Here is a 25,858-nt window from a genome sequence, read left to right as displayed (position 1 = left end):
TAAAAGTGGAGATGTAGATGCAGAAAGCAGAAGCAGAAGCACAAGCATGTCCCTTGTTTAACGACGAAGAAGAAGGAGATGAAGGAGAGAAGGGGAAAGGTGGGCGACGATGATGTTAATATTTAAAAGCAAAGAGAGAGGGGCGGGTGGAGACAGATGGACGCGTTTAGTCAATACCTAGATATCCTCCCCCCACCCCCCTCGGCCCCCCCAACCCCTCCATTTTTATACTCCATCTGTAGAGAGAGAAACTACTAACGAACCCACCTCCCTCTCTACAAAGCCATATAGGCACGGGTGACAGGTAAAAAGTGTAGGACAGGAAGAAGCATATCCATCTCTCTCTGTGTAGAAAGGAGCACATCCATCTCTCTCTCTCTCTCTCTGGCATGGAGATACGGAAGCGGGAGGTAGAGGAAGACGAAGACAAGGGGGAAGGAGGAGGAGGCACCAGCATAACGGCTCCCCACCTGGTTTTCCCGAAGCCGGAGCCTGACTCGTTGGTGGAGAGGAGTGGTGAGGGGGAGGAAGAAGGCGAAGGGCGGAACAGGACGACGGCCCTGGCGCCAGTGAAGAGGTCGCGGGGCTCCAACAGGGACAGACACACCAAGGTGGAGGGAAGAGGCCGTCGGATCCGCATGCCGGCCACGTGTGCCGCTAGGATCTTTCAGCTGACGAGGGAGTTGGGCCACAAATCCGACGGCGAGACGATCCGGTGGCTGCTCGAGCACGCCGAGCCGTCCATCATCGCCGCCACCGGCACGGGAACAGTTCCGGCCATCGCCGTTTCGGTCGACGGCATCCTCAAGATTCCCACCGACCACCCCTCCTCTTCCTCCACGGCCCCCGCTCGCTCCACCTCCTCCGCGTCATCCGACTCCAAGAAGGGACGGCGGAAGCTCAACACCACCGCTGCGGGCTCCGAGACCAGCACTTCAGCCGCCACCGACGGCGAACGACCTCCGGCCGTCCTCCCGTTCTGCTCCTCGATGATGTCGCACAGCATCTGCGGGCCCATGTGGGCGGTCGGCGGGGAGAGGGTGCTGCCCAACGCCGCCATGGGGATGGGGGGAGCCATCTGGATGGTCCCCGTCGGCGGCCACCCGCAACCCTCCGCCGTACCTCCCGGCCAGCATGTGTGGACGTTCCCGGCCCCACCCATCCCCTCGCTCGTCAACGTTGCCGCCCGCCCCATCTCCGCCCTCCTGTCCGCCACCAACGGCGTCCTCATGCCCCACCTCGACCTCTCCTCGGCCGCCGGGTCTTCAACCGCACAGCCTCCTCCGGCGGCCTCCGTCGAAGCCACGGAAGATTCCGGCGGGGACGTCAAGCCGGCTGAGCTCCACCAATTCATGGGCGAGGAGGAGGACCACCGCAGCGGTAACCGCGATCATTCCCGAATTACCCTCAAAAAATAGATTTTTCTTCCTTCTTCGTCTCTTTCTTGGTATGTTCTCTAATTTTCCATTTCATGTAAAAAAAAAGGAGGGGGGGGGCGAGAAAGAAAAAGGATAAAAAGAGTATCTCGAATCAAATAGCTGAGTCTTACTGACTTGATTCATCCCAAAGCCACTTTCATTTTCTTTTTTTTGGGGTTTTTCCCCCTTTCTTTTCTCCTTATGCATGTCAATCATACCGATGGTTCCTCTGTAATATTGAGCAACGTGAGGGGGCAGTTGCGGCTTTCAGACCTCCCCGTCCCCGAGCGTGGGGCGGGACCCGTAGGTGGAGCCAAAAGTGGAGGCACGTGTCAGCGTAGGAATGGTTGGAAAGAAAAACTCCCACATTTCATTGGTTGGAGGGAGTGGTGGGGCCTTGGGCTTCGCGGTGGTCAAAAGGGAGGTGCGGGCCCCGCTTCCTTTGTGTGTGTGTGTGTGTGTTTTTTTTTTTTTGCTGTGGGGTCCATTGGGCTCCGTGGACCGTGCTGGGTGGACCACCACCAGAGGTCATGTGATTGCTCGGGTTAGGTGCTCCCGCTGGGCCCCGCGTCGCTCTCTTCCCCACAATGTGCCAGCTCACCCCCGTCCCCACCAGAGCGCCTCGTGGTTCGCTCTCTCTCTCTCTCTCTCCCCCCTGCTCTTCCAGCAGCTACCGTGGGGCCCGCTCCCTCTCTGCACACGTGGGCCCACCTGCTCGTATTTAGTCCCAAAGAAACTTAAGTTGCCGTATTATTATTATTATTTTTATTCAAAAAGTAATTGACCATAGCACACGGGCTCTTTAATATTGGCAAAATGTCCGAACTGTCCCCGAAAGAGCCTTTGATATGTCATCCCGGTTTTGTGTGATATGATTATTTTTTATTGACAAAACTTTTTGTTTTTAACTATCTCACAACATCTGGTAATACAATGGAATATATATTAACTTTTAAGGACTCATCACATCCTGGGGTTGAAGAAGGAACCATTTGAAGTGACGAGAGACGAAAGAGAATTCAAAAAGCAGGCTTTCGAATGGCACGTGTAGCAACAATCTTTCTTGCTGCTTCCAGGAGAGAATTTGGGAGTCGGTATGGGTTGAGTCTTGAGACCTTCAGGTTGAAGCTATCACTTGGCATAAACTTCTAACATCATCTCTTGAACAAACAATAACTTTGCCCATCAAAAGAAATAATAAATAACAAGTGATTCCGTCGATCAAACAACATTCTATCAAGATCCAATTTTTTCGCTGTATCAATATCAAGAAAAAAAAAATGAAAACGAATACACAGGAACACCAAGATTTCCAGGTTTAGAAATACCAATGTCTTCCTACACTCACAACCACATTGAGTTCCAACTATTTCGAACTAGAACAGTTACAAGATATGTTGGCCTTCTAATGAAACAACAATTTGGAACACCACCATGAAAGCAGAAAATTATAGTAACATCACTCACCCACAAAATTTTGACACCCAATAAGGGGAAAGTCAATTAAATTGAGATCGGCCTCCACACTCCAACACTTTCCAGAGAGTACATAATAATGGCCTCGCAGTTTAAATGCACCGCAGACGAATGACTTTTCTGCTCGAAGAACATGTCCTTTAAAATATTTATTTGTATATGGCGGTTTCGTACAACTATCATAAGGTGGAACATGCTCATGTTTGCACGATAGACTTGTCACCAAGTGCTATATTCAACTTTGAGGATGTGATTAACATGGCTTACTTTACCTTTTGCACTTGAAGATTAAATCAAAGGTATGCACGAGATGTATGATATAACACCAAGATGTTTTGCTACTATAAAAGCATTCATTCAAACAAGACAACGTCTCTAGGTGGTGTAGGATTAACCTCTCCAGATTAAGCAGGCTTGAATGACGTAGCTGAATGGACAGGCGGCACTATTAGAACCATGACGCCTTCCTTTGGTGGCGTATTAACATCCACGACTCGTTTTTGTGTTTCATGCCTAATGCTCTCTCCAGTGCGAACCTCTTAATGTCAACTTGTCTCCTAGAACCTCAGACCGCTTAATGTAAACCATGGTGTCATGTTAGTAAGCACCAATTAAGGAAGTCACAAACAAAATATAAATGGAAACAGCTAATCTAGGTAGCACTGCAATTCCATTTGGTATATGATCTACTTCAGAGAACAATTTCTTTAAGCATTGACTGTTGTTCTCATACATTTTCATCATTGTATACAGTGTTCTTGTAGGGTTCAAATTGGAATTAGTAAGAAAAAGGACCAACCAGAAACTGTTCCGCGAATGGAAGAAAAACGAAAGGGCCAAAAGCATGTGGCCCCGAGACAGTGTCTGATCTTTGGCACATATATGTGCCAATAGATCATGAAACTGCTGCTGATTATCAGGAAAGCAATGATGCAATGCCACGTAGTGTAGTAGATGATGAGGAGACCGCATGATTGTTTAAGAGTATCCAGGATATCACTCATCATTAAATGAGATCATATATGGCAGCTCAAGGCACAGCACACACTTTTGAGAGGTTTAAAAAAGTAGGCAAGATTGAGACAAACAAATCACTAAAGGATGGGGGAAAAAGAAAAGCAGATAACCGTAGCATCCTCATACATTCCATCGTTGGAAGTATTCTTCAGCACTCGTGGACGTGTAACAGCACAAGGCTCCTTGCAACTCAAGAAGCAAAGATCAGCCCAAAGGTTCAGTTTCATACACCTGTATGGTAAGCCCCCTAAGAGTGCCAAAAGTTAAGACATCATAAGTTCAATATTCAGCGTTCATTACATTATCCTACAAGGTTAATCATAAGAGTGCTGCTAGACTTGAATGTCTTCATTGACAAACACCTGCACTATGTCTGCTGGGTTCACAGAAAACACTTTCCTTTGTTCATCAAGGAAAGAACTAATCAAAGTTATAACGGTATGAAAAGTTCATCGTCATACCACAAAAGAGACCAGCTACAGGGCCGTGACACCACAAAAGATGACCAGCTACAGGCCAGTGAACTAATGCACATTGACGAACTTGTAAAGAAATGGTTGAACCAAGTTTCTTTAATGGAAGTCCAGCGTGATCGATAAGCCGCACATATTCTTAAGCATTGATGGGTAATTGAGTATCAGTTTCAGTTGCAGCCATAGATGTAGGCTGTTATTTCAGACCTTTCACATTAAAAATAGCAAGACTTCCATTTCCAATCTCCATTTACCAAAAAGCCAAGGGAGGCTTCAAAGAGAATCCTACATATGCCAGTACCCAGGTTAGATGTAGAAAGAGGAAGACTGACACGACTGACATGCTACCATATCTGCAGATATGCAGCTTCTGCAAGGTGCTGCGAATTGAGATCAACATACGGTAGAATGTGGAGCAGCCCAGGCAGATGGAACGAAGGTTGTAATGATGAAGAGACAAGCAATGGCACACATATAGTCAAATGTACAGTAAATGTGCTTGAAGATATAAGTTACGATGGATATACATATCAATGAATCATGAAGCTGGCAACCTAGAACTTGTGCAATTGGCAAACAAGGACAATCTTGGACAAAAGGTAGGTGAACATACAAAATCTGCTCATAGGTAAACTAATAGAAAAACGTCATTGATTCTGTTGATTAGGTGAAATCTTCGCAATAAATGGAATAACCCATCTATAAAACCCAAGACGTCCGTCACATGGACACGCATGGAAGAGCACTGTACCTGTGTCATCACAGCTAGATATGATGGATACGGCTTGGACATAGGTGACTCATTTTTTGTAACTTTTTAGTATATTTTTCTTATTTTTGTATAGTAACATGAATATAAACAATCAATTTGTGTGTTTTATCGTTGCTCTCTGTCTCTCTCTTGCTATATATATGTGTATGTATATATATGTGGTGCTCCTGCACCCAAGTTTTCCTAAAAATATTTCACACTGTCTGCACCAGCACGTATCCATGCCCGTATCTGTACCCATGTGACATAGCCCAAGACAAATCCATCATTGTGTTCATACTCAAAATGGTTGCAGCACTATATAAAAAAAAACCATACCTGAATCCATGTATAAACTAATTTTTAATCATTTGGTATAACATAGGATGTAAAGATTTTCATACAAGGCAACATTCTTACTGTTAATTGCCACCTTTGCTTCATAATCTGTTGCTATTTGCCAGGATATTAAGATAAGAACAAACCAACATTTTCTTCACCTGAACACCATTTTTAAAAGTCCACGAAATTTCTGTCCCCCAGCATCATTCTTCGTTCACAAGTACAAGCTTTGTGACCAAAATGGTTGAATAAGAAACTCTTTCAGTTATACAAGAACTTCACTCGATGATGCTTGCATCACAGATCTTTCCTCCATTGTGTTCCAACAACATACAAAATAAGAAGCCACAGCAGCCAGATGGAACTTCTTATAATTTGAAAAAGTTCAGCAGGCAATAATTTTGAACAAAAGGTTCGCTTTTGTATCTGCATTCTGCCTGTAGATTTCACTATAAGTTCTTTCAATGCCATTATTGCAGTAACTTCCAATAGTAGAGCAGCCTATCTCATCAAGCAGAGATATGGAAAGGAAGTTTTCTTAAGAAGACAAAATGAAAAAATAAAGGTTAGGTTCAGGAGAATAAAAGTTAAATTTCCTAGATGATTTGCAAAATCAGTCATTAATCCATGCTAATAGTTCCTTTCGTGAGAAATGCAAAAGCCCAGGCCCTAAAGCCTGCCAAAATTGTTGGAAATATGTCCAACAAAAGAAGCCACAGACGTAAAGAATAAGCCCTTTTGACCTAGCATTGGGCATAAGCGCACAAAATATACCACAGCAAACTAATTTTAAAAGTATATAATCAAAGAAATATTCCTCAATTGCGATGAATGAGTTACAATGTGCTTACTTAGAAGGATAAATGGATTGAACCAAAGGGATTGAATGTTTTACAGACTAGGATTGCATTCCACAATATAATACCTACCTGAGGATCTAAACATAGAACTCCAATTGAAATACTTTTGGGTCATGATGCCGATGTGTACGTATACCGTGTTTGGGCACCAATAATCAGTTCAACAAGTTTCGCTGCATGCACAATATAAAGAAAACATTAACATGAACCTGCACTAAAGAAACTCAAATGTCTTCCATTAAGTTCAACAGCTCTTAGGATAGCGGCACAAGATATGGGGGACTGCATAAGTAAATGACGTAAAAAAGTATACCTGTAAAAAACCCTACAAAAGGTATGGGGTTCAATATTTTCTCAGAATTCTCAAGATGGTGCCTGAAAGACCAGAGTCAATATTATAAGCACACAAAGACACACTACGTAAAAGAACCATGGCAAAAAGAGGCAGTTTACCTAGTATATTTGCTGAAAAAAGGATCTCTCAAGATGTAAAATGCCCATAAAAGTTTTCTTCTTTTTAACTGCATTGTGGTTCAAGAGGACAAAGTTAGGTTTAATGAAACAGAGGATGCTAACAGAAGCAGTGCTTGCGTACAACAGGATGGATGATAACCAACAGCTCTTATCTTCTACTTCAGTTTGACAGTTTCTCGTTTAAAAGAACTGATTCATGAGCAAAATGATGCCATGTAGGAACTATAACTTGATGATTACTGACCTCATCTTTCTCAACAGCAGAAAGTAGAAGTGAGTTTTTGCCTTTCCGGGACAGATTTGATGTGAAAGAAAGCAGGCTCATAGCCAAAATGTCAATTGAAAGGGACGAAAACCATGGTATCCAGGACCGAAGTCCATATTTTCTGATAAATAGAACATAGATGACTGGTCTCATTATGTAAAGCACTTCTCCAAACACAAATGCAGCACCAACTAGACCCTTCTCAGAAAATACTGATGCAAGTGTTGGCTTCTCCTGTTGTGCATCTTGAACAAATAGAAGCAGCTATAATCAGCCAAGACAGTGCTTAAACTACATCATCAATGCTATAAGTTTCCAAAACGATTTCAAGGGGGAAATACTAAGCCTTCGGGTAAGAATGTATTGTTAGGGCTAACTTACCAGATTGTTCAAAGTCACGGCTCTGAGATCTGCTCAACCACGTTGGTTGGTAATTCATCTTCGCGTTCTCCCCAAATCTACTCAGTGCAACCATGGCCCTACCTTCTAGACTATGAGGACCACCGTCTCTGAAATCATAGAAGTGACCAGGGCCATAATGTGTACCAGGTTTGCCTGTAACAGACTGCATAGAAGGATTCCTAACGGAAGGCTGTGAAACATCCAAAGCATCTCCAATGTTCAACGTCACCCCTCCGTTCAAAAGCATCTTGTAGCCACTTTCACGCATCATGATCAAACGGATCATAGCCCTACAGAGCACATACCTAACGTTTAGAACAGAAACCTTTCTTCTCTATTTTACATGCCTCTTTCAAGGAGATTTTTAAAGGCACATTTTTGTTTCTATCGTAATTGAAAAGAACACAAAATACTCAATGCATTCATAAAATTCAAAAAGGGAACATAAAGGTGCACACTTTATAGCTTCTGTGAGAGCAATTGAGTTCCACTTTTTATCATCTCCATAGAAGTGTTGAGCTACAACTTCAACCAGTGTCTCCAACTCTTTGACAGCAGATAAGCATAAAGACCAAGGGAATCCATGATCCTGAACACCAAATTGAATCTGAGCTGCCGACTTTTCTATAATATGCTGATTGATACCAGCGACTATCCCCAAAATGGATGTCACTACACAACCAAAAAAAAAAAAATCATTCAACAAAATAGCCAAACCAAAAAATGGGAAAGTGAATTTGATGATGAAGACCATATCCTCATTAAAAATTTACCAAAACTCTACAAAACCTGCTTCTGGAGCGATCTCAGAATCCGAAAATCGTTCAGGAAGAAGCCAAGTCAATCCCTGCATAAGAATCAGTACAACATGAAAAACCGGTCAAAAGGAAAAACCTCCAATCGTCAAAAACAGCCACCATATAGGGAGCACAAACAAAAAGTAAAGGAAGTGCTGAGGGGGGTGAATACGGGAACTCACGTTGACGAAGGTTTCTAAGGAATGGACGAATTCCCTATTCTTCCAAACCCATCTCCTGTAGGCTTCCATTGCATCAATTATCAAAGCCAAATGCAACCCCCAAGATGAAAAGCTCAACCATTCGTTTAGAGAGAGGAAGGGAGAGGGAGAGTTTTCTTGCTTTTCACCATCAACTCTAGCAAAAGTACATGGGAATCAATTCTAAGTGACACAACAAATAGCTTACGCTATTTTAAAGATTCCTAAAGCCAAAAGCCCATGGGGGTATCAGGGTGAAACTGGGACGAAGCGGAGCTAAAGAGAAGAAACTGTAACCGAAGAATCACACCTTCAGACACATGCCCACCAACGAAATCGAGAGAGAGAGAGAGAGGGGGGGGGCTGAGGCGGTCCCAATGGAGGTTTCACCTGAGATAGAGGGGCCTGACCCGAAAAAATATCCGAGCCAGTTACATCTTAGAATTCCCCAATTATTGCTTGGATTTGTTTAGCATTTTAGATCTTACGGCGGCAGTCTGCTCGTAGGGTTTTTTGTTTTCTTTTTCTTTTTTCCTTCTGCAATTTTTTCTATGAAGTCTTTCTTATCGTAGTCTCGTAGATGATCGATAATTTATGATGTTATTCGCTGTTTGATTCTTCGATTGCCAATTTGGCATTGGTGCTTAGATTCGTCCTACTTTTCCATAACTTTGGTTTGGTATGTTGTTCGGTTATTGCATGTTTGTGTGTGAAATTACATCACCTGCTCCTCTTTACTTCGGTTGGTATTTCAAAGTTATTAGAATGTGCCTGAATTGAATCGAATCAATGTAAATCAATTTGATAATTTTGATTTAGTAGCCAATTCAAGAGTCACATCACGTGTTATTCTTACTTGTTTTTAAAATATTTTTAAAACTTAATTATTTTCATTGATTCTTATACCCTTTTTTTTTCTCAACGGATCAAAGGTGCACGGCGGATTTTGTCCAAAAATCCAACCAGGTATGCCAAAAGAAAGTTCTCTAATGAGGAGTGTGTTTAAGTTTTTAGTTGCTGTAAACAAGAGCAATCCACAATTTCAAGGGCATGTTTAACATAAATTTTACTAGGAAGGTAAACCATAGAGCATGCTTTCACTTGGAATTGTATCACACCTAAAAATCTCTGATGAGAAGGGGAGGGTTCCTTCTTTCCTTTGCTTCCTACTTTTCTCTTTCAATTTTAGAAATAAAAGTTTATATAGCTGGTGAGAAACGTTGGATACAAAATTGGTATTTTACCATTGTTCCTTGATTTGTACAGCAAGGATAATCTATCTGTGGAAGTGAGATTGTCATGTTTTTCAAAGAACAGCCGAGGTGTAATGGGAGAAGACCTGAAGAGGCTGGACAAGTTTGATAGGTGCAAAGACGGCGATCAAATCCAAGCATTATGGTGGAAACCCACCATGAGGCGAAGGGTGCAATCTTCTTTTTCCCTTTGTCACGAGGGTCCAAAGCTGCTTTTGAATCTAGATAGACCTATGGTATACCCGTCAACTTAAGTGTCTCATTACCATTGTTTGCAGTTTAAGAGCTCAGCACACGTAGAATCAAACTGCCGATGGGGCTCCCACTTACACAACTATCCAACCATCTATACTAAGCCGCTTAGGTACGACCCAACTCATGTTTTATTAAGGCTGATAATATATATATATATATATATATATATATATATATATATATATATAAAAGATTCAGCTTGTAGAAGCTAATCGATAACGACTGTGCATGTTATATATGTTTTTTATGGCGACTTTTTTATGAAAGAAATGTCTTGGACATCGCACTTCCCTACGGATAGAGTAAACCAAGGTAGGGCTAGTAATACCCGAGCCTTTTTAGAACCCACACCTAAAGAGCTCTGCGTGCTTTTAATTTAGAAAGTGCTATCTTGCTACATGCAATGCTACTAATTGGGTGACCTTGGTGGCTGTGGGTAGATAATGAAAGAGTTCACACAAACCTACCATTCCACATCTAAGAACAAAATAATTAGAGTTCCAAATCCTGTTGCCCAACTTAGAAATAATGTAACGTACTGTTTGAGATTTTGTTCTATTGTCTTAAATTTGTTGGTCTTAGGGTACTGCTTGGAACCCAGATATCTCAAATTCAATTCATGTTAGGTAGTGGTTGATCAGAGCCCAACCTGGAGCTCATAATCTTGTGGTCTTTATGAGCTCCAGCTTCGCCTCTGATCAACTGCAAGAACGCTTAGGGGCCGTTTAGCAAAAGTAATATGTTGTTACTGTTTCATGAATTTACTTCAAAAAATTGTGACAGATTATGAAATACTGCCATATTTATCTCGTGAATCTACCTTATTTTGTTTTTTTGAGTAGATTCATAAAACAATAACTTTATTTTGTTCTTTTGAGTAGATTCATAAAACGATAACTTGTTATTATTACCAAAAGTCGAGATCACATCCCTTGCTGTGGTGTTAGCACTGAAGACCCTTTGAGTTGAAGGAATAAAAGAGTTCGACAGACACCACTTGGGCATAATTTGATAGGATTCTCCACAAACCCAGCCCGCTCAAAAGGCCAAGAAGGGGGTAGCGTCAATAAATCGAGCGACACAAAGAAAACCCTACTTAAATTTGAGACGCTTACACGATCAGGGAGTTAGGAAAGGGCACCCGGCAGTTTATCAGTGAATCTTAAAAATAAGAGGTAAGCTTCGTATCAGTTGTGCCTGGCGTTGTGGTGGTACCAAATGATGGTACATTACAACGTCCAGGGTTCAAGGACTGGTATGGAAGAAAGGAACCTCAAAGAGGTAGGCTTTGCCGCTTTGTCAAATCCTAACGATGTAAGCTATATTATATATATATATGTAGTGAAGCACATGAAAAAGACAAAGATAGATAGATGACTTGCAGCAAAATAAATTAATTAGCACAATTCACCATGTTCAAACAGATGATGATCACAATCTAACACCTTCTGCACTACATCCTAAGCGGTAAAATACTAATTTCCTGCGGCTGACTGTGCTCATCATGTAAGATCAATGAGCATTAAGTTTGCCATTTTCACAGCTGACATCTGTTTCGCCCGCATCTTCACTTCCTGATTTCTTGGCATAAAACCTCCGGTACATGGAATCAACCTCCGTAAGGTAGAATGTTCCATTACTAAGCAAGCTCCTGTCCTTGGATGTCACGAATCCTTTAGCTCCATAACGGTGTTCCATCAGGACCATATTTTCGACAAATTTCTCCGGTGAAAACTGAAAAATAATGTATATATTCAATCACTATATTGAAAATGTCAATAGCAATGCCAAATTTTGAAGGATAAAAACAATGGCAACCCTGTTGTAACAGGACTGACCTAACGAAGTCAGGAGAACGATGGAACTCGAAATAGGCAAAATGAGATGAAAACCATCAGAAATAAAAGAAAAGGTGCTGCAAGAAATTGTGTGGTTGCTCCAAAATTAAGGGAAATAGTAATATGAAAGGTCGAAGAAACTTGAAAAGAAACAGCAACAGGGTTATGGCAATAAACGTTTGAGATGAGAAAGGAAGAAACGAAATAACAACAATTTTTCTACCTAAGATCGCTTATCCAAGACACCCATGCCTATTTTCCTCCTAAGATATACTTGATATGTACTAGACTTTTTCAATATGAAACAAAAGCAGCAGTTAATTTCTTGGACATATATCAAAAAATTATCGACATACCACATGTCTCGACTCCAGCTTTTCTGAGATATTTAGCACGTCAGCAATATTTGACAGGCTGAATGGATGTTCACCCATGTGTAGTTTCAAGGAGAACAAACTTGAAGCCAAACCGCTTCCATAGGAGAACATTAATATTCTTTGACCATCCTGTGGATATCATGTTAAGTGTTAACCCAAGAATATGCTGGATATGCTACAACAAACTAGAAACCTGACAATAAGGCATTACCAACGATTTATGCTTGTTATAAATAATGGACGCAAATGCTGCATAAATTGATGCAGTGTACATGTTGCCGACTTGCTTTGGCAACAAAGTTGATGGCTGTATTTTTATGTCGTATAGCTGTTTGGCCAGTTGTTGAGATACCTAAGTAAATTCCATGATAACTGTAAGCTAGTAGGAATGACAAGAAATCAAATTTTCAAGTTCGTAGAACACCCAGGCATAAGGATAATTTCAAAATTGATCCAAGCCATAACACTAAATCCAAAGAGCTGCATTAGACCTTTTCAAGATCCCGGTTCTGATAACTTTCATCACTAGACAGGCTTGCAAATGGTGCAAACTTCTCTTTAGCATTCTCCTCGACAGAACTACAAAAGAAAAAATTTACAAGCATGCTTAGTAACACAGATACCAAAAAATACATACTATAGTTGTTTCCAGGAATATGGAAAGAAAATATAGGGAAGCTCATTTTAAATATGTAACAATGCACTAGCAGATTTCAGTTAAAAAAGCTATCCCAACTAAGAGGCATGAAGTGTCTGTTGGATTTGGACAAAGGCCTTCAAAGGTGCCCCCACAACAACAGTGAGATACAGCAATTTATAAACGACCATCATTTAAGTCACATGGGTATGGGTACGGAGGTGCAGGTAGATACGGAAACTTTAGAAAATGTAGGTACGGAAATATAGCAGGTTATATATATATGCATATATGCAAAATAGCACAAAAAGACAGAAACTTTAGAAAATGTAGGTATGGAGACATATCAGGTTATATATATATATATATGCAAAATAGCACAAAAAGATCAAATAAAAACAAAATTTAAATAAACAAGTGGTATAAGTAAAAACATTATCTGTTAATGAACAATGACTCTAAAAAATAGATTGAAAAGTGAAAACTGAGTTAGAAAAAATTAAATCATCAAGTAAAATTAGGTAGATTGGATCAACTTTGAGCTAAGAAGTATCAAAGTGTGTCCAAGTACCCACTTTAGGTATGGGTATGGTGACATGGGTATGTGGACTTTACTAAAGTGCCCATGTGACTTTGACCATCAGAGATGGCGTTCTGTATCTTTACTTCAAGCCACACTAACAGAAGCTGAAGACCTAAAAGAACACTTCAAGGCATACTAAAAACTTGCCCAACCACAATGGCGCTAGATGATATGCCAACACCACTGGTGCCAGTACATGCCAATTTGAAATAAAACGTGTTTTCCATGCAAACCAACAGACATGGGATGCAGGATGGACAAGTTTAATTTAAAAGTGACTAAAAGGTTGAGGTTTAAGTTATGGCACCAGGAATAAAATTGGTAACATCTTTAATCAAGCTGATCTGCATGACTTAGGCGACACATAAATGGGCATAAATTGGTAGCACAGTTTCTGTGAACTTCATATCAAGGAAGAATCAGGTGCTAAGGTTAAACACCTATGCCTCCTGATCCTAGTTGAGGACAGAACGTTAAAAAGCTAAAGGGCAGACATATATGCTCATCCTTCCAGTTTAGTCCTTCTGTAATAGATAAAAAGTTTTAGAAGAACAGGTCCAGAAGAAATAAGTGGCCACAGAGGTTTGCAAAATGCCTGAATTTCACACTTCCGGTTTCTGCACCAGACTTCCCAAATGGAAATAAGTAAATACTATTATCAGACCAGATGTTTAAGATTTTATTCTAAAAATGAAGAACAGTGTGCTACTCTATTCAAGTGGCTTAAGCACCCCCAAATCCCACACAAAGGAACAAAAAAACAAAAAAAGCAATGCAGCATATTTGTTACAGAATTCTCAGCTGCTTCCTTATTCTTAGCTCATTGTCATCTCCATATTCAGTAGCTTAAAATTATCCCCTCAAATCCACGTGACAGCCATCCATTCAGACAGTAGGTGGATAATTGTAATCACAAAATCAGGTATATGGTGAAAACCTGGCATCCCGCAAAAAGTCATTGAATAGAAGCCTGGCAAAGCTTTTCTGCACAAGCTGCATTATCATTTTAAACCAAATAATGAAGAATTAGAACTGAAAGAATTTTAACAAATAGATCAGTTAAAAGAAATCCATGTTACTGGAGATTGAAATTAACAAGACACCTTATTGTATGGAGAATGAAAGGCTACATAATCTGCATCAAGAATAGAAAACTGCTTTCCCTCCAACTTCTCATATCTGAAATTGAACCAAGCAGGAATGAGATAAAATAATCTGCAAAATAAAAACCCACTAAAAGGAAAGAAACAAAAAAAGCAAGAAAGTCCTGATCTTACTTGGCACAAAATCGTTTGTAACAAGAGTCAAGTGCCATAAGGTAACAGGTCTGTGAAAGCTTTCCATCCACAACCTACACAAAAAGCACTCAGATTTACACCTGTTGACAGTATCATATGGTAGTGAAAACGATAAGTAGAGTAGAAGCTTCCATGTAGAACACCAAACTCAGGGAGCATAAGAGTCCCATGTGAGCAAAGCGAGGAGGATGGTGCCAAAATAAATATGGATACAAATCATTTATAAAATAAATATACAATCAGTAGTACAGAGAAAAGTGGAGTATCCTATGTGTTTCAATGAAAATGAACTCATAATTTGTCAGCTCGAATTTAGTCTGTGCATAATTTTTATAACTGTTGACCTAGTGAAGTTTCAAAACAGTAGTCTTAGTTGTCCCTAATAGCAACGGTGAGCTAGTTAATCCTCAAAAAAATGTATCTTTTTAGTTTATTGATTATAAAAAACCTATAGAAATACTGAAATAGTAAAGGGGTAGAAAATGCTTAGTTGAACAAAAATATTTAAAATCTATATCCCTTATAAGCTATAAAGTATAAAGAAAATCTTGTTTACTGAATTTGAAATTGATTACAGATCCAAAATTTTCTAAAGAAAGAAAATGACAAAATGCTCCCCAAAAGCATTAGTGATTAAATTCTTCCATTCAGACAATACGGATATTTAAATTGATATCTCAGCCACTGGGTTGTCAAGAGACATAATCATCTCCTTTATCTAGGTAATTACTGTTACAGTGATGAGACACTGAGCCGAATGCATATTATGAGCATCATACCCACAAGATTTACCAGAATTTATTATGCACTTTACCTTAATTAAATCTGCATTTACTCAGGTTAGGTGAATGACACAGCCTTCAGGCATTGCTAAATAAAGTTGCTGATGCTGACAGAAGACATTTTTTAAATGTACTTGAAATATAATACAGCATCCAAATTATCCTCAAGAGTACCTAACTAATAATGTGAAGCTCAAATTGGACAAGCAATATGGGCTTAATATCAATAATTAATTAAGCAATTAATTCATTAATTAATTAACTGACTAATTAATTAAGATGATGCAATAACATGAAATATCAGCACACTTTGCCTTCCACATGAGCAGGAAGGGATAAATAGGTGGTACTTGAGAAGAGAGAAGTCAAAATGATGATATACAGATCTATGGAAGTTACTTTCATTGCATGACAAAGGAATAAAATATAACAGTTTCTGGTATAACATAAATCTCAGTAACCACTTCATTCTGGTTGGCAGACTATGTTTTCACCAGATAAGCATTTGAAAAATCAGAATACCAGAAAAAGACATGGACCAAAATGAAAATTGTAAACATAGAAGAGCAGAGAAGCTTACTGGGTATTCACTTGCAAGATTGGGCTTGTAAAAGTCATAAACATGAGACATATGAGTTCCCCTGAGTTTACTTTCAAAAGCAAGAGGTGCGTTGGGCCCAATCAACATTGCAATAGCAGCAGCCCCTCCAGTTGGTCTAGCAGGTCCTTCAGCATAAACCTACCAAACAGAACTACTCATTTAAGTACATACAGCAATGAAAAGAGGAAAAAAGTTATACCTCCATATAAATCAAATCCCAACAGTCAGCAACTGAGTGAACAGGCTATTTTTTATGAACAGAAGAAGCACAGTTGAATGCTTTCATGCTAAGTTCTCAACCAAGGCATTTGATGGAAAACCACGCAAGTGAATACAAAAGGAAGACCCCCTTTTATCACTCATGGATGGAACTCTAGCTGCACAATCACGTTAAATAAAGCTAACGCCTCACCATCTCACTGTTCACCGATGCGGAATGGATATTAGCATGGCGTATAATAACTATAAATTGTAAAAAAATTTATTTAACAAAATGTTCTATTTATGGGGCTAGAGGCTGTCAATTACAAACTAAAGTTGTAAAGCATGTAACACACATAGTATTAACTAGAGAACATTGACGAACAGTTATATTTGTTGACAGCAAATAAACCAGAGGTTGCCGTGGGGTTAACGCCGGGAAATAAGTTGGAATGTTGACTAAAACAAGTCATGCACAATTTAATTGAAATTTCTTTATGCCAAACCAAAAGAGTACCCTGTACACTATGGATATGATAAGGAAATCAGAAGAAAGCACCCCGTTATGTAGTTTTGGTTGCCAACAATATCAATGACCAGGAACATCCGAACAGGTGATGCTTAGATAAAGTTCATACCGCACTATCTGTGCAGACGACGAGACCATAGCGCCCATCCCATGAGCTACTCTCCACCCAGTTTACACAATTGAACAAAGCAGCAGTCCCTCCATAACATGCATTTGTGGAGTCAACTCCTTCAATATCACTGTTGCCATATTCCTAAGCCATTTCATATTGACATTAAGTACATTGCCTCCAAACACGAAAAACATATGAATGCATTTCATTGTATCAAATAAAAAGAAAACAATTAATTGAAGACAGATACAGACATTTCATACGGTATTGAGATCTAACCTCAAATATGTGCATAAGCCAGGTCTTAATGGACTTGCTCTTGTCTATGACGGTTTCACTGCCCACTTCTAGACGACCAATCTGCTTCGGATCAACTCCATACTTCTGAAGAAGAGATGTGACAACTGTCAAGCTGAAAATGTTTGTGTCAGTTTTGAATCTACATGCAACAACTGATGTATGAAGAAAACAATAAAACGAATTAGGTGATGCAGGCTGTCAAATCTATAATTAATAAAAGAATACGAAAATCAGTTTCTTGCAGCTTATCTGGCTTTACAAACCCAATTTGCACGAATTTGCTTCGTAAGTGGTGAAAATCATTGAAGATTAGTAAAGGATATCGTCAAACATACTCACTTGTGGCTTATTCCGTTCAGTAACACTGATGGCTTTAATTTGTTCTTCTAAGGAACCTAGACCGTGGCATCCTAGTCTGTGAAACATAAGTTTTTTTTTTGTTTTTTCCGAACCAAATAAAACCCTGGATCTTAAACTTGATTAATTCAAATTTTGACAATTGAAAGACCATGTCAACCCAGTCATAGACCGAAACCTTACAAGTTGTAGGCACCGTCCATTTACCTTTTCACATATTTTTTTTCTCGGATCTCAGCGTATTCTTAATTGTTTAGATGAAAAATCATAACCAGAATGCAGCTAATTAATTGCATTTGGGGAGATTCGAAGCGAATTTCTCAAAGAGAAAAAGGGATAAACTACGTTATGTATTCTACCACCTAGAGAAATACCAACTTCACGCTGCGACACGCGGTTGGCAACAGCCATCAAATTCGACCGGTTTCGAACCACCAAAAGCATAACATAGCTCGAAAGTGGAGGACCATCAAAACCAGGCTAGCTCTGTTTTGCTAGTTCCAGTTCAAACGAACCAACACAATTGGTACAAATAAAGTAAAGATGAAGACAACTACAATTCATTATCATCCTTGTTGCTACTCTTCTCGGTGGCGATGCATACCAATTTCAACCTTCAAAGCCAAGGCAAAGTTGTTAGATAAATTGAATTTAATGAACCATTATGTCTTCTCTTCCCGTGCACTCAATTTAACCACATATCCTACTTTGATAGATGAAAATATTAACACGCACACACACGCAGAGAGAGAGAGGGAGAGAGAGAGAGAGGACCTCATAGAGATGACGTCCTCCAACTCTGTGCAGAAGGCCATGCAGTCTTGTCCCAGCCCAATTGTGTACTTCCCTTTGCTCGCCCCATCGAACGCCTCCAACGCTTCCTGAACGCCGTCCACCCGCTCAAATTTCTCTTCACACCACACATCAAGAAAAAACACACACACACAGAGAGAGAGAGAGAGAGAGAGAGAGAGGAACAAATTCCACGACCCACAAGCATTGGATCTCATAGAAGAAACCACGGGAAAAACCCACGGTTAAGAAATTTTGTTCACCACCCGAAAACAAAAGATGCAGAAAATGCAACAAGCAGATCGGAAAACAAGAGAGAGAGAGAGAGAGAGGGAGGGAGGGAGCTGTATGCCTGTTGAACGCAAGTAGGAGGGAAGTATATGTCCATTGCCAGGATCCCCACATTCTGCCTCTGCGACTCCATCACTCCCCAAACCGTGAACACCACCACCACCAAGTACAAGATTAACAAGTTGACGAGAAGAACACGAACACAAAAACAGAAGTTTGATAAAATTGACAAAACTTTTAGATACAGAGACAGAAAAAGCTCCTCCCTCCCTCTCTCTTGCTCTTCTCTCTCTCTCCCCCCCCCAACAAATGAAGCAGGATCCTAAGAAGTCGCAGACCCACTATTTATGTACAACAGAAAAATAAGGGGGAGAGAAAGAGAGGACGGCATTACACGCCCCACATGCAAATGGCGCCAATGCAGAAAGAGAAAGAGAGCAGTTTCAAGCCTCTCGCCCCTACTAGTTGGCTCTCTCTCTAGCAGATGCGCAGCAGCGAGAGAGCCAGAGCGGTGGCTTGCGCATCGCGGTGGGCGCTAAATCAGCCGATCTCCCGGCAGCCACCTACCGTATGCAATGCTGAATTGACGCAATTCTCCCTACGACCCAGCCGACCAAGCCAACCTCTTCGACGGGTCGGACTTCTTTCGGATCCAAGCTTTTCGAGACCCCCAGTTTCTGGGAAGGCTGAGCTTCCACCCGCTTCCGTCTCAGATATTGCTGAAACTTAGAGATCTTGGATCGTAGCCGGAAATTTGCATGATCGTCATCAAACTCTACTCAGTCCAGAAAAGCAAGAAGAAAACAAATTAAGTTGGATCCTGGATCGGAGATGCATCTCCCATCCTAAATCCGTCCTCCTTAAGATCACAGGAGCACCATTAAGCATTACCTTATATTTATAAAATGTTTTTGCATTTTAACAATAATATTATTTTGAGCCCAATACTACCAAGAACTAAAATCAAACGGCCAACGTTTGATTACAAACGAGTTTTGATAAGAACTCTTTGTCAAGGGTACATTTGTTCTTTAATCATGAAATGGATTATTTGTTACAGAATATTAAAAAAGGTCATCTTCATTGACCGGCCGGCAGATTTCAATTCCACTATTTTTCTTTTTGATTTACAACTAAGAGGAAATCTCCACGTGGATGCATAAATTAATGAGGCCGGCCGGACGCCCTGCCCCTGCCTGCAGGGAAGGGAATATCGATGTCCTCCCGCCCTAGAGTAGTGACAACCGAGACATTCGGGTCGGGTTACCGCAGTGCCATCGGGTCCACTGCAAGGCTCCTCTTAAGTTAAACCCAAGGAGGACTTCCTCTGGCCTCATTATTGTATCTGTGTGGATGCAACTGGCGGACCCAGATCCCATACTCAAATTCATTAGCCAAATCTGATGTTTGGATCTGGATTACTGTAATATGATTTAGATCCACGGTTTGGGGATTAAGCTAAATCCGATAAGGACACATGGTCTTGTTTCAAGTTGTCCACTTTTGGGGCTCAGGCTCATCTTTGGACCTTCACCAGATCCAAGACCGATCCAGTGGATTTCATTCCTTTGAGCGTGAGTAATCATGGCGTACCCATCGGGCCCAGATGAACTCGGACCATTTGGCAGGGTGGGTTCAAACGAGAGGGTGATGGGCACATGCGAGTGGTTGGTAGTTAGGGCCGCCGTCTGTGCATTAAGTAAGGCAATTATATATGGACCCATCCACCCAATAAATATTAAATGGCGAGCTGACCCACTTTTAGCGAGTCTACTATCCTGGGCTTGGACCAGACCTACTTGACTCTTAACTCTGATTCACCGCTTCATGTTCATGGTGAACTTGTTCTTTCTTTCTTTGCCTTGCAAATGGGTTTGATTAACTTCACTTGTGAGTACTTCTACCGATTATATTTATACATCCCCACGTCTTTCTGGTGTTGTGAATTAGGTGTATTTTAACACTATAATGGGAGGAAGGAGGGGCTGTTAGGATGTGATGTTGCAAGAAGATTTAGAGGTTAAACATAAATGTGCTGAAGGGGAGGCGGATGCCAACCCTGTGATGTTTCCTGATCATCACTTTTCTTGACTCTTGTGTGCTTGAAGGTTCGGTGTCTTTGGGTATTTGGTCACAAGTCCCAGCATCATATCATCACTTATATCATGATTTATACGTGATGAGACTCCTGTTACCATATATGGATTATATACTGATTCATAAAACACTTACAAGTTACTCTCATTGTCAAACTGGTCCTTATGGTACTTTTTTTTTCCCCTACTGAAAGGAATATCAGCCCTTCTTTTATGGGACCTACTTGATCTCTACAAAAAGAGAAAACATGAACTTCAAATCTATATCTTCCCTTCTTCCCACCCAACCCAAAAAAAAAAAAAAACTCAGATCTATAATTCCTTTTTTCAGTTTTTTTTTTTTAGTGTGGAGGAGGAACCTCTGGGGATCCCATTATCACCAAGAACTTTAGATCCTCGCTCTAACACACCCTTAGAGAATCTTATGTAGCTTTCATAAAAAAAACACTACCCAATTGACTTTTATTTAATCTCGGCCTAACGTAATTGGTCGGGCAATGAGTCGAGTGAAAGTCCCATCGACAATTAGATTCCTGGACTGCAAACAATGGCAAACATGATATTGTAGTTGACAGGTGTAATGTATGTCCACCTAGATCCCAAAATACTTGTAGACCCCAGAGGTGGGGGACGGGGCGTACCACCAACGGACTATTAAGTATATAATCTATGATTTTTTAATATTTACCAACAAAAGCTCCATTCCTCAAAGATCTTTAAGCTCAACAAGGCAATGAGTTCAAAGCCTTGTGGTGTGCCTCTCTTGGCATAATCTCGTACAAATCTGTTCAATCCCAGCCTCCCTAACCGAAAGAAAGAATTTTAGATCTTATGAAAAGTTTATGGATCCTAGCAAACTTAAACTTTAGATTTAAAAAATATTAAGAATTTTCTTGATGAAAAAGCAAAAGAAATATCTTCTAATTGTCTGGACACATTTCGTAGTAATCGCATCAAGTAGAAAGTTGGAACCATGTGCCAAGACAATGGAGAAAAAGTGAAAGGGTGTTCGATATTTGAGAAAAAAGAACCAATACATATTTAAAGACTAAAAGTAATCAGCTTTAAATGATGATTGGATGAGAACCAAAAAAGCAAGACCCATGAAAACTGATCACATAGCAAGGGGACCAGGCTAGCTGATGATAAACCATGCCTTCTCAAGGTAAAAATATCAGATCTACTAGAATTTATGATGCCATCACCAAATCTTTCCCAACAGGCATTGCCAGCCACCATCTAAGATTGCATAGATCGTTCAACTGTCAGTTAGCAGATGCCACATGCATGAAAACAGATGCCTCCAAAAGAGTACTTCTTTTCTCCCTTGTACCCACTTGAATCTTACATCTTTTATGTGAAGGACATAGCATGGCTGGTGTAATTGGCAGGCTGGTACAAGTCCCATCATCAATTCATTTTTCATGAATGTTATTCTTCTAAACTACAAATGGTGGATACATTACACTCTACAAATGTGAAGGGCACAGCATAGCCTTACTCCTCCATCAGGCCTTACTCCTCCATCAGGGTCCCAAAATAGCTGTAAACCCTAAAAATAATGGAAAAAGAGAAGAGCTTCGACCGCTTTAGGCATGTTTACATATTTTATCTTTCATGCATTGGTTAGAGTCCCATCAGAAGTCAAGGCTTTTTGCACTTGAACTTGTTGGTTGGACAATCAAACACGTCTTAAATAATTAACATTTCAACACTTCAAACAAGTCACGCTTTTTTTTTTTTTCTTTTTCATTTTGTTTTGTTTTTTTACCTTCAAAGCAGGGTTGGAGCCAGAGAGTAAGTATTTACCAGTTTCTGTAATCGACACTTTTATTTCAGTGGAAGGTTCCAGTTAAAACTAAACACCCAATTTGATAGATCTCAACTTGGCGTTTAACCTGTTTGAGTTTGGCACTTGGAAGAAACTATAGCCAAGGACATATACATGGTAAACATTGGTAAATAACATTTCCTCAAAAATTTGTAGTTTTTATTAGTCAAAGAAATTGAGTATTGAATTCCAGACTTTGCAGAACTAAGCTTGCAAGTGGACTCAAGTCAAATCCCCTGAATAGCTTGGCAGTTCCATTGGATATATAAAGTATTTGACATTTACAGGCATTTAGAAGTTCTGCGAAGAGAAGAAGAAAAGCATTGGAAAATTCAGGGCGTCAGGGAATCACGAGTCGCAGGAGACTTGACCCAATAAATGCTGGCTTGCATGTTTTGAGGAGTTATGGATTCCAACTTTCTTTGGGGAGTTGTCACATCATTTTCTCTGCCCGGGCATGTGCGGCTGCGGGCGTCGTTGTTTGTGGGAATTGAATTCCCCTGACTGCGTCTCTGTGAGAGAGAGAGAGCCATGAATGATCAACCACTCGGCTGCTGCATGCCTACTGATCTGACCAGCCGCACAAGTGGCACACGACCTTCTTTCGAATCGTGGCAGTGAAACTTTGCCTGTGGGAAGAGAGAGAGAGAATGAGAAGGTTAGAATTTTTATACAAACTGTATACTGTAACCGATTTCGTTTGTTAAAGGATATGTATATAGATAGGGAGAGAATGAGAGTTGTGGTAGAAAGAGAAAGAAGTTATATGTTGTGGGTCATTCTTGTTGTCTGGGAAGTGCAACTGGCCATTGTGTGTGGTCATGGTGTGCGGTGTATATTAACCACATCATCTATTCGATTCCGGAATATACTTCTTGATAGTATTGAGGAGCGTTCATGTGGGTTGATTTGGGCTAAAGATTGTTGTTCTTGATACTAGTGTGGTTAGGACTTACCCCTTTCTTCCCTTATATATATATATGTATATAAACGTGTTTTTCCTTTAATGATGCGGTGAAGACAAGCTCAAGTTTGTAAAAAAAGATAAAAGAAGAAGCATTTTCTAGTAAAATATTTGCAAAATTTTACTAAACAACATATTGGTACTTGTGCATATAATAAAGACAAACACAGTGCCCCCAGTTTTTATTATAAGAAAACTAAGTAACAGAAGAGCAAGAACAGAAGGCCTTTCTCAACGTTTTGAATGGTGGGTGTAGAGATTGCTCCAATACTTTTCTGCTCAAGTTTGTAAATGGTGAGTTGAAGACTGCAACAAATGTCTAGCAGCAACTCTTTAGAAGGAGGATGGCATCTTGGTCCAAGCTAGCTGCAGCCCCTGGATTTCGGAAGCTCTTGAAGGTCGCAAACAAATTCTTGTGGAATATTAGAGAGCGGTCTCAGCCGACATCGAACAACTTTTATTTCAGCAGCCTGGTTTTGAGTTCGGAGTTTTACCAAGAATGGGGTCCCCATGCTGCAGAATTTTGACAGACGGAGGCTGTGGTCTTTTTCGTCTCCTTTTCTGTAAAGCCTGTGATCAGGTCCCTATTGTTGTCTGTACATAAAGTTTGTTTCCAATAAAACTGGGCACTCCCACGCGGGAGGTTTCCTCGCAAATGCTGCAACCCTCGAAACACGATGCAGTGGGAAATTAATATCTACAAGTTTCTTTCTTTTCTTAAGAAAACTGCATATGGAAAGAGCGAAAAAATGTAAGCTAAGGCATTCATTATTTTAGTATTCGCATCAACGTTTCTTATAAGTTCGTCTTCCTCATTTGTTGAACCAAATTGGGTGCCAATATTGATACTCTCGATACTGGTTTATTCAAAATCATTCAAACATGGGATTTAAGGCATTATGTATCAGGAAATCGAACTGTAGATCCGAAACTTCGTCGTTTCGTGACTTGGGAGCTGCGATCTGCGATCTGCGATCTGCCATCTGCCATATTTATTGTAAGTCTCATGCCACTTGTAGAGAGCTCAAGCAAATCTGTTCCTGGAACAAGGGGAGGATCTGTCGAAAACTAAGAGAAAAAGTAATGTTTGCTTTACACATTCAAAGAGAATGCTGTCAACAAGGATATGACATGCAACTACTGCCAACTCCCTGCAGTCACAGGAGAGACTGCAGTTTTCACGTGAGAGTCTTTCTCTCACTATTAAAACTCTCTCTCTATCTCCGTGTACATAAAAACAGCCATCAAAGTAACGCGTATCTCAAGACATTTTATAAGAAAGATTCTTTTCCACACGTCACAAAATCTTGGCAATATATAATTCATTAGTATATTTAGAGAAAAATTGAAAAAAAAAACAAAGAAAAAAATAGTGATCAACATAGTTTAGTTTTTTGTCTGTTTTTACCTTGTTTTTTTTAAAAATTTATCACGATGGATTAAACAGCCCTCATAATAACTGTCATCATTCAATTTTCTTAGATATAAAAGAAATAATTGAATAATTTGTGGGTCAAAACATAGTATGCAACAAGGAAATAGGACTCTCAGCCAGCTTGCATTTTAAGTTGAAAAATTATATTTCCCAAAACATCTTGTTGGAGAATAGTGTGGATAATTAATTTAGTCCACCATTGTGGGATAATAGTATTAAATGTTTCCATGAGTATGTGTACGTGCAGCTTTTTAAGAGATTTAGTAGGCGTTTTTTTTTTAATTTATGTACTAATAAATTAAGTTGACTTGGGTTTCATTGCTATAATATGCGTTTATGTTCAGCAAACATTTTTTAAATAGCAGGAAAACACATTCAAGGAATGGTTGCAATGGGTTCCTATTCTTTGGAATCTTAGGTCTCCAGACTCAAGATCTTCGATTTTTAAAGGTGGTGTTGTTCATTTTACATTTGAAATCCATGAAAATGATATGGATATAATGTGACACACTTTAAAAATGTAGTAATAGATTCATGGTAAAATCTATGGTTGATGAAATTAAGGGTCTAAAGTCAGCCCCAAAATCCAGATTTAAAATTCTTATTTTACCTTTTTACATTGAAAAAAATGTCTCATTCAAAATATCCAAGGTTCATAGAGCTCGAGGATTTCAGATCAGAGACAATTTAACGACCCCCAAAGAATTTTTAAAAAAATTATTGTTTAAAAGATCCACAAATTTGAGATTCCTGCATCAGGAACTCAAGTCACAGCATCCTTACAGAAGAGACAATTTAAATTCATAGTTTTTTCGAGGTTCGTTGTCATATAGAAAGTGGTCCGGCGAGTT

General features: G+C 40.0%; 3 protein-coding genes across 5 annotated transcripts; 1 reads left to right on the top strand and 2 right to left on the bottom strand.

The window, feature by feature from the left end:
• The first annotated feature begins 321 nt into the window (after positions 1–321).
• On the top strand, positions 322–1,662 carry LOC116260881 (transcription factor TCP19-like). The gene has a single exon (XM_031639403.2). The coding sequence runs from the start codon at positions 390–392 to the stop codon at positions 1,416–1,418; it is 1,029 nt and encodes a 342-aa protein (XP_031495263.1). The 5' UTR covers positions 322–389; the 3' UTR covers positions 1,419–1,662.
• A 3,825-nt stretch (positions 1,663–5,487) lies between these two features.
• Positions 5,488–8,900, bottom strand: LOC116261470 (peroxisome biogenesis protein 16). 3 transcript variants are annotated; one of them, XM_031640241.2, is made up of 9 exons: positions 8,458–8,900; positions 8,268–8,325; positions 7,937–8,150; positions 7,458–7,768; positions 7,056–7,321; positions 6,791–6,858; positions 6,651–6,712; positions 6,407–6,510; positions 5,488–6,014 (listed from the first exon to the last, which is right to left on the bottom strand). In XM_031640241.2, exons 1-8 carry the CDS (start codon positions 8,524–8,526, stop codon positions 6,449–6,451), a joined length of 1,110 nt encoding a protein of 369 aa, XP_031496101.1. In that variant the 5' UTR covers positions 8,527–8,900; the 3' UTR covers positions 5,488–6,014; positions 6,407–6,448. The 3 variants fall into 3 exon arrangements, with proteins under 3 accessions (XP_031496101.1, XP_031496102.1, XP_031496100.1); XM_031640242.2 differs by having other exon boundaries at positions 5,488–5,914; XM_031640240.2 differs by having other exon boundaries at positions 5,488–6,510; positions 8,458–8,899.
• A 2,461-nt stretch (positions 8,901–11,361) lies between these two features.
• Positions 11,362–19,208, bottom strand: LOC116260790 (hydroxymethylglutaryl-CoA synthase-like). The gene is made up of 12 exons (XM_031639279.2): positions 18,743–19,208; positions 18,373–18,479; positions 17,221–17,353; positions 16,939–17,082; positions 16,079–16,237; positions 14,696–14,769; positions 14,522–14,597; positions 14,356–14,411; positions 12,690–12,777; positions 12,410–12,550; positions 12,178–12,327; positions 11,362–11,717 (listed from the first exon to the last, which is right to left on the bottom strand). The coding sequence occupies exons 1-12, from the start codon at positions 18,812–18,814 to the stop codon at positions 11,496–11,498; spliced, it is 1,422 nt and encodes a 473-aa protein (XP_031495139.1). The 5' UTR covers positions 18,815–19,208; the 3' UTR covers positions 11,362–11,495.
• Between the last annotated feature and the right edge of the window lie 6,650 nt (positions 19,209–25,858).

Source organism: Nymphaea colorata, chromosome 9 (genome assembly GCF_008831285.2).
Source record: "Nymphaea colorata isolate Beijing-Zhang1983 chromosome 9, ASM883128v2, whole genome shotgun sequence".
Classification (NCBI taxonomy): domain Eukaryota; kingdom Viridiplantae; phylum Streptophyta; class Magnoliopsida; order Nymphaeales; family Nymphaeaceae; genus Nymphaea; species Nymphaea colorata.
The sequence above is the reverse complement of the archived record's forward strand: the minus strand, read 5'-3'. Positions and strand labels throughout refer to the sequence as shown.

Bases quoted from the DNA above. Each gene is read 5' to 3' on its own strand.
- LOC116261470 (XM_031640241.2), bottom strand. From the start codon at position 8,526: ATGGAAGCCTACAGGAGATGGGTTTGGAAGAATAGGGAATTCGTCCAT. The intron at 8,326-8,457 runs GTGAGTTCCCGT...ATTCTTATGCAG, and splicing joins CCTTAGAAACCTTCGTCAAC to GGATTGACTTGGCTTCTTCC. The intron at 8,151-8,267 runs GTTTTGTAGAGT...TTGGTTGTGTAG, and splicing joins TGAGATCGCTCCAGAAGCAG to TGACATCCATTTTGGGGATA.
- LOC116260790 (XM_031639279.2), bottom strand. From the start codon at position 18,814: ATGGAGTCGCAGAGGCAGAATGTGGGGATCCTGGCAATGGACATATAC. The intron at 14,412-14,521 runs GTGTCTTGTTAA...ATGATAATGCAG, and splicing joins TTCATTCTCCATACAATAAG to CTTGTGCAGAAAAGCTTTGC. The intron at 11,718-12,177 runs GTATGTCGATAA...ATTATTTTTCAG, and splicing joins AGCTGGAGTCGAGACATGTG to TTTTCACCGGAGAAATTTGT.
- LOC116260881 (XM_031639403.2), top strand. From the start codon at position 390: ATGGAGATACGGAAGCGGGAGGTAGAGGAAGACGAAGACAAGGGGGAA.